The 11,528-nt window shown below is 31.6% G+C and overlaps 1 protein-coding gene across 1 annotated transcript; it reads left to right on the forward strand.

The window, feature by feature from the left end:
• Positions 1-8,896: 8,896 nt before the first annotated feature.
• LOAG_02271 (gonadotropin-releasing hormone receptor 2) lies at positions 8,897-11,315 on the forward strand (the record flags this gene model as incomplete). The annotated part of the gene is made up of 5 exons (XM_003137809.1): positions 8,897-9,010; positions 9,685-9,855; positions 10,452-10,661; positions 10,869-11,006; positions 11,160-11,315. 5 exons carry the CDS (start codon positions 8,897-8,899, stop codon positions 11,313-11,315), a joined length of 789 nt encoding a protein of 262 aa, XP_003137857.1.
• Between the last annotated feature and the right edge of the window lie 213 nt (positions 11,316-11,528).

Below are 11,528 nucleotides of genomic sequence, written 5' to 3' on the forward strand. Positions count from 1 at the left end.
CTTCTACATATAATTTATTTTTGCAGCTTTCTTAGAGGCTTAATAAAACACACGAACGGAAATTCGAGTTTTATGCAACCGTTCTTTTAGTATGAAGACATTATGTCTTTATTGACATTACATCTCCAAAGGATATCAGTGATGATATGTACCTGTTGCATTACTTAATTCATTGCTGCTTAGATTTTGAAAAATAGCTGAACTGTTAGAAAAAAATAAAAAGACCTACAAAGCACAATTTCATCAATGTATTCTTGGCATTTTAATAGACAACACTTGTATGTTGGTTGAAGGCAAATAAATGAATGAAAAAACTGATTAGCTTCACAGATCAGCATAAAATTTTTTTGGTGAGAGAATTTTATCAATCTAAACAAAGGTTTTTTCATTGAGATCTGTGGTTAAGGAACAATAAATGTGGAAAAAGTCGCAGAAAACTTCTTGTGCCAAAATAGGCATATTTGGGGCAAATTATTTTTGAATTCGTCATGTGTAAAGAAAAAGGATTGCACTGCTTATTAAGACTCTTTTGTTTCAAAGTTTTCCAAATATAGAATTTAAACTGTTTAGGTTTATTCAAACCAGTTTTGACAGTTTTTGTATTTGTTCATTTTCTTCTCCCTCTCGCTTGCTAGAGCCAAATAGTATGATGCAGATATCAAAATTTACGTTATGATCCACAGCGTTATTCTCCAAGAAAATTAGGCCAATTTTAACTGACTAGAACTCTGCTCATAATATACTGACGATCTTGAATGTTGGATTCCACACTACACAAGGACAATCCTTACCTGAAGTAAAACGTAAAGGCTTTCGATTTAAGCAGCGAAGCTTACATTCACTGTTCAGAGTTGTATCCTTCGTGGTACCTGTTCTGTTCCTAACCAAAATTATTAAAGCGTTATTAATGTTTCCTACAAATGTTTGATTGATTTCTCATTTTTCTGAGTAAATAATTTTGCATTTGTGCCGCTGTTTAAAACACATAACATGTCTTTGATACATAATAATTTGCTTTTTTATTATATCCTCATTAATGAAGCCATATACAATGCACATTTGACCTTATTTAATTTTTGTGTCGTTAATGTCTTGAAAAATCCCAATGGATAACATACGATTTTATCATACTGATTTGATAAAATCAATTTTTTACTCAAACTAATTTAGAAGTCGTGTCATCTAATTTATTATTCTATTTATTACCTTTTTTTCCAATGAAAAATGTACCTGGTCTCCCTTTCTTTACTTTCCTTCTTTCCCCTAGTCAAGCGCATCAGAAAATCAATAAATTAATTTTTTTACAAGAATTTTGAGACGATTTTCAAATACAGGTCATTTTATTGAAATTAAGTTCCGAACTACCAAGATACCCATGCAGGAAATTAATTTTATTTCAGCAGATCTTCAGATGCTGAGCCAACTACATGCTGTACATGGGAATACATGAAATGTACAACATAAGCTAGCAGATCATTTCATTAGCTTCATATGATAATTAAGATACTAGTAACGGCAACAGTTTCGTGACATCCTTTCAGTTTCTTGGAACTACTGATGAAGTACCTTGGTAGTTACTCTCGCACCACGATAAGTTCGTCTCTGGATAAAATTTCCACAAACATTGTTCTTCCTTTATATTGTTTTATTGAACTTAAGATGTATAAAAGATGCAGTTTAAGCAAGATGGAAGATTTCGCGCATTCATCGTTCTAATTTTTCTGCAGTTGAAGAACTGAAAAAATATTCATAATATTGCGAAACAAAAAGAAAAACAAAATTCTAACAAGACTCACTTCTGAGCCTTAGCCAAATAGAGCTCTCTGAATGTTCCAAAATTTGATGCGGGAAAAGTATTCCTTTCCGCCGCGTTGCTCGCTATTTTTTTTTTAATCAATACTATACGAATTTTGATGTAAGCATATGACGTTACTTGACTCATTGGTCTATGGATCCGTTATTTATCATCCACACACATTCCTTCTCCTTAGCCGGATCGAAAAAAAAAAAGTCTTTTTTCGTAAATTTATGTTACTTTCACTTCCACGTGTTTTTTACTGCAAGTAAACGTCACTCAGAAATTTGAAATATTTTTTTTTAAAAAATTTGAAATATTTTTGAAATATGTTTTGAAAATATTTTTTGATTTTTCTATTTTAATACTCTCTGACAATATCTTTCCTCCATGTTATTTGCGGAATTCCAACAATGCATGAAGTTAAGCATTTTCTTCATTATAAGTGGTACAATATTTCAGAAAGTAAAATTAACGCACTGAATTTCATCTCGTTTTGCATTTTCATTATTCTAAAATAACGTAAATTTAACTTTTCTGATACTCACGGCTAGTCACTCCCTTAATATATACTTCTTTATTTTTTTATTACACACAATCTCATCGATACACTATCCTAATGAACTGCGATACTGTTTAAATTATATTTTATAACATTTCTAAATAGATCATTCTTGCATTAGGCATTTTCAATAATCATATTGAAAATTTATATAAAAAAGTGCTTACTAGCCTATTATTAGCTACAATGCATTAGGATAGACTTTATGTCTGTAGGGATCACTTTCGCGGAAAAAGGAAGACATCTGGTCAAAAAAATCCTTTTCGAATTTTGGAAATCGCAAACATAAATAAAAACAACAGCAATGTGAACAGAGTGCAACCGCAAGCTTTTACTGATAATGGAAAATTGATAATTACTGCATTATTTTGCACTCCGTTTTGGAACTTTTCATCGTTGTCAAACTTGGCCCTCGAAAACACCAGAAAGTTTTTCATATTTATTTACTGAAAAATAAAAGGCTGAGAATGGAAAAGCAGGTGACAACTCTCATTAAAAAATATTAAAAAAAACATATAAAATGATCTGGCCGTAAATTTAGCAAATACCCTCAGTTGACTGTACAACTTAATTGACAAGTAAGGGAGAGGATGATGAGAAGAAAATTTTTTAGAGTTAGGGAAATAAAACTAGATGGTGAACCGCTCAATTTGCAAAATTTTTTCAGTCATATCCGTTTTATCCAGTTTAAACTATATTTGTCAGACTACACATACATATCCACATGTTGCGCTTTCGATGCCGAATCGTTTGAAATCATATCCTCCTACAGAAACGTCGCGGAGTGCAACTATTTTCTTTGAACAGTGAACTACTCTGTTTTTATCTTTAAATCTTTTAGTTTTTCATCAAAATTTAAATTTGGACTTAATTTTAAACCCAAATTGACTCGTCTCTTGGGTTCACACACTGCTATAAAATTTCTTCAGTTTCTTTTACACCATTTCCTCTGTTTCTAAACTTTAGTACTGCTTGCCATTGTACTCGAGAAATGAACTGTGATCTAACTTTAATAAATAACTTCGTTTTTTGGTCAATCAGTTCTTGAAGAAAAAAGTAGAAATTTCTGCACTTCCACGTTCACACATCATATTTGAATTCCTCATTTCTCATTTCATTGGATTCAAATGAATGTTATGTTTTAAACTGTTTCAATTCAGTTCATGAAATTCATTTAATTTCTGTTTATTAAACAATCATATTTATTGAAATTCCAAGAAGTTTATTTTTATATATTGTGACGAAGATGCCAAGAGTGCAAATGGAACATTAAGGACACTTATCATCATCATAGCTGTGCTTCGCGAACGAAAATTTGGGGAGGTCTTCTACCCGTTGTTGTTGCAAATGCTACAAATGCTTTTAGTCTACGCAGTAGGTTTTTCAGGTGAAGCACAGCATGCGTTGAACTGGCCATACCCTTTACTCCAAAAGTTCATCTGCCTGGGCCTAATGAGCTTGAAGGTGACAGCGAAGTCCTCAGTACGTAAGTTTTGTTGGAGTATTCTTATCTGAGATGGATGGCCTTACAAACTAAGCGAGATCCGTCTGGATTTGGAGTTAGAGCTGTCCTTCTCTAAATTGGTACCTGAGGGCTAGCGAGCACATTCTGCCCATGGGCATACTTTGTCTGATCTTTTAATTAAAACCTGTCCGGCATGGAAGATCCTACCATAGTCATAAGCCACTACTTGCATCCGATTAGGGCACATGAGGGATTGTCCGTAGCGAAGAATAGGTCATTATTTCATCGTTAACTTACCCCTTATATCAGGTCTTTTCTAAAGAAAATGTAAGTTTTAATGCTCGTAATGAAGTGGGCATATGTCCTCAACAAAATTTATTTATATGGTGTTATGCGAAATTTCATTTTTAAACCTAAAAACTTTATTCGAAATCTGACTTGACTCATAAGTAATTGAAAACAAATTTAAAACAAAATAAATTAATTAGATGCCATTTAAATAAGAAATTTTGGAACATGATTTTGGATACCCAAATTTTAAACAATATTGTGCATTTTTTAGAAGAAGCTCAGCAAAAAAAGGTATATGAGTTTATAATTAATTCGAATCTACTCATATAGATCGTCTGAGGTTTTCGATTGTTGAGGAAATCAGAATTTCCGTTCAGATAATATTTAATAAATAATTTTTTGTTGAAATAGTAATTAATAAAAGTGGACGGAAGCCGAAAAATTCTTTAAAAATTAATTCCACAATTTTTCAAAAAATTTCCAGAAGAAGTACAAACAATTTGTCCAAACTTAGCAAGTAAGTTTAAGGTTTGTCTATAAGTTTTTTTTAGAATTTTAAAGCCAAATGCAAAAGCGAGAAATTTTCTCGCTAATAATTTATACAGATAAAATTTGAGTGCTCACTGCTTAGGCCACTTGTCTCAAACATTTTGTTTCTCACTTCTAATAGTTTTCAACGAGTAATGAAAAAAAGGTGAAACGCTTTTATAACTGAAAACAAAATATAAAAATATGTGAGCAATTAGTAAGGGATGATAATGTAATTCGTGAAAGTTAGAAATGTAAGTAAACATTTTTGTGCTTAGAGTCTTCCCGACAATGAAGATTAGCTTCAAAAATTCAGCTAGAAAATGTAAATTTCGAACGCTGCTCCTTAGTATCAGAGCAACAGTTCATCCAGGGATGATACCATGAACATGTTGACCAGTCCGATTATTTTGTAAAATGTAAATGTACTGATTAACGTCTACAAAGTTAATTCATGACTTCGAATCTTGACTTTCAAAATTTATGTATTGTTGCTTTCGTATAGCTTCTTCACTTGAAAGAATTTCTTTAATAACCATTCTTGAACTTAAATTTTGAGCTTTTTTAGCTTCTGAAAATGTATATTTAACAGTACTTTTTGACCGTTGATATTCATTATTGCATAAATCGTTAGTCAAAAGTCTGAAAAATGATTCTTCCTTTACATATTTACTTCTTTTTTCCACCCATCTGCTTCTTTTCCTACCTGACCATTAGCATTTCATCCAGTTTGCTTATTCTCGGACATATTGTAGACTACTCGTCGTTTGTATTTTCTTATTTATACTAACTGTTATTAATATTATTGTTATTAGTTCTGTTAGCTATCTGAATCCAATAGCTATTGTTAAATTGTCTTATATCAAAATGTAATATTTGGTGTGATTGAAATAAGTCGGTGATATTTTCAGTCCGAAGCGGTAGCAACGTGGAGCCGGATACTTAATTTCCTGGTGAGAAGGATCGATATACATATTTGATGGGAACACTTCGAAGACAATAAGTATAATTCGACCAATTTTTTTTTTCATATTTGTTCATTTTACACATGAATACTTCACTTAATTACGTAATTCCGAAAGAAATTCAACTTCGCATTTGTTTTTCAATCATTGAATATAATCTGATTTTTCTTTTATGAAGCACAATGGTTTTTAATTCATTGTGTACGCATGAAGTTGAGAGAATCTGCTTGAATTGTCATTAATGAAGGCTTGTAAAACGACTAATATTATAAATAAAGTTTAACAAAACTTTTTTAAAGTGTGATGAGCAAAATGAAAAATGAACTCACACCAGTTCATTTTTCTTATTTCTTCACTTTTCACTCCTCCTGGTGTTGAAGTATTTGTAATTAATTTTAAAAATCTCGTGGAAATAAAAAGTGAATTACTTTTTCATATATGAAACTAATGCTGTTGAACAGAAAAATTGCATCACCTAGAATGCCTCAATCTTCTTTTTTTGGAAATATAAATAATCTCCTTTTAGTGTATTTGCAAATGTAATTGCATCCAAAGCTATGTTATGATAAATTCACTTGAGATAGGAACATAACGGACTTTTTTTTTATTCCACTTGTTCGAATTAAGATTTTGAAATTGAAGATAACAGACAATAAATGAAATAAATCACAATGATCTGTGCGACTTTTTGGATTAAGACCACGACAACGCGACGGGACAAAAAGAAGGTAATTATGGACGATGCCTTTGTTGTTCCTTTTATTTACGCTTGGCATAATCAATCTTCTCCCAGATAATCCTTATTGATCCTTCTGCTTCCATCAATATCACATCAGGACTCGATCCATCAAATCTATTTTCAGTAAAATATGACGGTACTAAACTGCGTCAACAATCTCTTGCAACAGGAAATACTCGAAGTGTAACGAACTGAATATTTAATTCACGTTTTTTTTCTTTTTTTTTTTTTTTTTTTAAAGCCTAAATGCAAAATAAATGAGATAAAACAATGTTTCTTATTGTTACCATGGGATTTTAACAGTTGGAGAACTGTAATGGAAAGTATAATTTCAACGTCCTAGGCAGATTTAGTCGCATGCAGTAAGTTTCATATGAAGTTATATTCCTTCAAATGATTCGGATGGTAAATAGAATGCAACTTTGATTACTAAAAAAATTGAGTTTACTGGAGTAATTGTTAAGTTTGTGACAAAACAATTAAAAAATGACATAGGCATCGGTAGTTGTCATCGCTTTTTTTTTTAATTTGAAGATGTAAAAAAAATGTTACGTTATAAAATGTCATACTTTTTCCATTTTATTTCACCTTTATCTTAATACATCTTATTACAGCATGGAAAATTTTCGAAAACACGTAAAATTGATTAAATATGCCATATTTAAAAAACCGCCCTTTCATATCGATATCAGTTTCATTGATTCGCTGATATTGTTGAATTATTAAATATTACATCATTAAATATATACACTCTCTGAGATGCTCACAACTCTTAATTTAAACCCAGAGTTAATAAGGAAGTACGTTATGTAATAACCTATTCATTTCGGCTCAATTTTAAAGTTGAGAGAGCATGTCCTATTACCTGTTACATAGCATGTCCTATTACCTGTTACATTTGAAGAAAGTATTCATGAGAATTCCTTATTGACAAATTTTCATTTATTTTACTAATGGTTATGTCATATAATATAAAACAATTTAGTTTGGTGTAAAACTCAAGAGAGTTTAAAATTAAAAAAGTCATAAGTCACCATTTTGCCGTTTTGCCGTGCTGACTCATGAAATGACATTTTCCCCAACTCGCTTCCACATCCCAGACTTTCATTACTTGCCAAGAAAAGATAACCACAGCGTGTTGTAGTTCAAACAAGAAAATAAATCATTTGATTGCTAATCCTTACAGAAAATCATTCCGAAATACTCAACTTTTTTTATTTCCTCATTTAAAAATCCTGAAAAATCTGTTTAATTATAAAAGATTTTGTAGAGTTTTGATGGAATGCTATTCATAATGTCGCTTTCCTTCCTTGCCTAGAATCTCGCTACTGCAAAAAACGATTGATATCGTAAAAAAAACCTGATAATAATATTTATGAATTTCTAGGGTCAGACTCATACACACAGAAATTTTCACACTATTTGTTACAATACGATATCTCATATTTTGTCTCGAGAGCAATGCTCAAAGAATTCACTTCGGTTCTTCTCTTCAGACAATTCGCTATTGTTTGTTTTATTAAATTGATGGAAATCGTCAAACTTTTGCTTCAGAAATATTTCTCTCCTATTTTACATTTTCTTCTTAAAGGGATATGTAAATAATATGATATGTAACATAATCTATGGAAAGAAATCTTTTTAACAACTAACATGTCAACCTTTAAAATGCTGTGGGTGATTGGGGTGCAACGATTACACATGCGAAAAATATTTTAAAGAAAATTTTCGTACGCTAATTTTGTAACTACACAAAATGGTTATGATATAGAACAATTATGTGACAAATTTTGAAGTGGAGAAATTTCTTCTTAGTTCGCTCCATTAGCCAGAATGGAGAGAGTTCGAGATCGGTGGTATACAACAGCACTACTCAAAAGAGTAATTGATTACGAGTAGTACTTACTGTTACTCCCATGTTTTTTAAGAAGTTACACTAAGTATTTGCGAGATTGATGAAGAAAGAACTTTTTGGAAGATTTCATCAGAGAAGGCAATAAGGATGATAGCAGATGAATTGCCTAAACAAGAAGAAATCCGCAAAAGTTCATTCTAATTTTGCACAACCTTTCAGCAGATTTCACTAGAACCAATGCACTTCGAATCATTACTTACTGTCGTTTGGCCTTAGTTTGGAATGACATTTTTTGCTTTTCTTCTTGAACTTCTTCATCCCCAAAATTTTTTGTAATATCACATCACGCGAACGTCGCGTCTCTCACTTTGGCTATTCTTAGCATCTTCAACTTCCCATCTTACGAGGCAAATGCACTCTTACGGAAGATGTGAGCAAAAAACAAGCTTAAATTCGTTAAAAGATTTTCAAATTTTCATAAAACATTTTTTTAAAATACGCCTTTATTAAACTGCTTAAAACATACGTTTATTTTTGTAAAACATACATTTTGTCTTTAATCTTACTGTCTATACTTCTTTTATCCATATGCATCAGTATCGACATTGATATTTCAAGTGTAAGTTTGATTTAACTTAAGTGTAATTTGGCTTTCTTGTTTTATCTTTTGATTTTATTGAATATTTTTTTCAGATAATGGCTGACAATGATCAGCCACCAGAACCAATTGCAAGCGATTATATTGAACTAGGAACATTACTCACTTTATTTCTTATTGGTGGACCATTGAATCTTGCAGCACACATTAAGGTAAATGCACTTATCTTGCGAGAAATCACTTTGATATTGAAACTTTTTTTTTTGGAATTGAAAATGAAAATAAAATATGGTCTGGCAGTTACTGCTTTCTGAACATGAATGCATCCTAGTTCCGACCATTTCAATTCATTTGACCTTCCAACCATTCGCATTACTTTCTCATCTTTCGTTTTCTCATCTTTCATATTGACTTTCCTTCTAATATCAGGTAGGTTATGTCGATTTTGCTCTTTGCAAAGTAGGAAGGTTTGCTAAGTTGTAAAGAAATATTTGGGACCAGTTAATTCAATTTGCTCGAATGAAATTATTATAAAACCAAAAAAATTCAAAACCACTGAAGAACACGACCAGCCAAGGCAACGCCCAACAACAGCGGTATTGGTTTACCCTCGTCCTGGTATTAGGACTCCGAAGGGAAGAAAACTGAAAAACAGTCTCTCAGATCAGAAATGTCTTAATCTTAAAGGGAGTAGTATTTAAATTAAGGAACGCATTAGCATCGAAGACTAACAAAGTTAACGGAACAAATCAGCACTGCAACACAACACATTACCCTTAAAACACGTCACAAAAAATTCTTCACGAACTATCACATTCGTCATATCATTCATCCTCATGTTTACTATTAGAAAACAAAAATTTTATTAAAATTTTAGATCACATAGCGACCATCGACTACACGTTTTGATATTTTGAAACGACGTTTGAATTATTCTGATTTACTTGTACTGCTCATTTATGTCCCATCACGAGTCTGCTGGCTACTGACATATGATTGGCGAGGTGGAAATTCCTTATGTAAAATTATCAGATTTCTTCATACATTTTCTTTTCAGGTGAAAATTTCAAGATTGGTGAGAAAACTCACGAACTTTCAAAAAATAACTTCTTGGTTAAGTAAAAGTTGGGTATCACTTAGCTTAGTTATAGGAATAATGATTATGTTAGTCTTGTACAAAATGGGAGGTTATGAATGGATTTTTGTCCAAGAACTAGCTTCTTAGTTAAGAAATTGCCGTAATTGCCGTATATTGCCGATAGTTATCAGTCACTTCACAAATTGCCCCCTTTTGTATTCAGAAGAAGGATCACGGTAACAATTTTAGTGTCTTAAAATCTTCATTTACTGATTAAATGCTTTCTGAAATATTTATCTTCCGGAAAGATTCTGATAAATGTTGATAAGGTTTGGAAAGCAAAGAAAGAACAGCGCGTGATGGATCTCTACTATCTGACTGAACACCACTAAGATCTTTTTAAAGTCCAGAAAGTAGGATTGACATTGCAAATTTCCAACATAAAATTTCATTAAGTTCTTAGCTGGAAAATTCTCATCTAAATTGCGGTCTGTTAATAATAAGCATTAAAAAACCGATAGATAGATGTCAGTCATTTTGAAATCATTGTATTGTAGCCAAAAATTTTAATGCAGGTGTTATCAAATGCGATTGTTTGTATAGCAATTGATCGGTTATTATCGGTAATATCATCAAAACATCATTCATCAGAAAAAGCGCAACGAAGGACTCGAACCATGCTTATGATAGCATGGATTGCTGCTGCTATTATTAGCATACCACAGTTTGTTGTATGGAAAACGTTTCTCGCATTTAAGGAACTTAATTGGAGTCAATGTATGCAGGTAAATGTTGCTTCGACATATGGTTGCAAAATTTTTAAGAATTCGTTTCATTGTTGGTAGGTATTATTCTATCGTGTTTCTTCTAATTACATTCTATTAATTACTATTTTCGTGATTGTATTTTCGTTTTTATTTCTGTTTCTATTTGAAATTTCATTCTTACCTATTGATTGCTTTAATTTTGGTTCTGAATGAATTTGAATACAGATCTGGGAAATAGTTCACGTTGAGCAAGCCGTGCAAAACCGTAGTGCCGGAACATCGCATCAACTAATGGAACAGGAAAACATTTACGTTGTTGTTCATATGATGTTGATTTTTTGGGTTCCAGCAACTATTATTCTAGTTTGTTTACTTTTTTCCTTTTTCCCTTTTCTGTCCTTTGTCTTACACCGAAATTTTTGAATAAAAAGCGGCATTAAATCAATAAGTATGCGATAAAAATAGGTTAAAATTTTTCCGCATTGAAGTGAATTACAATGAAATATAATGTTGTAGTTGTGTTACCTAATTGTATCCTGTTGGGTTTACTTGAATTCACGACCCGCAACAAATACAGTAATGTACTCGCGTAATTTAAGCCAACTGAATGTTATCGATTACGAAAGCAATAAGCTATGCAGAAGGAGTCAAAAGAAGTTTGCTGGTATGTAAATTTAAAATTTCAGATCTAGTTAAATATAACCAATCATAGATCCAAGTGACTTTTCCAAATATAAATCAAATGTAAATTAATGGGTCAATCAAATATAGGATAAGAAGAAAACGCCTCTATTTCCACTTGGCTTCATTTTCCATTCTTTTTTAAAGTATCCTATTTAGTATTCTTTTGTTAAAATACTAATACTAATAGAAATAATAATAATA

This window comes from Loa loa (genome assembly GCF_000183805.2).
Source record: "Loa loa unplaced genomic scaffold supercont3.70, whole genome shotgun sequence".
Lineage (NCBI taxonomy): Eukaryota > Metazoa > Nematoda > Chromadorea > Rhabditida > Onchocercidae > Loa > Loa loa.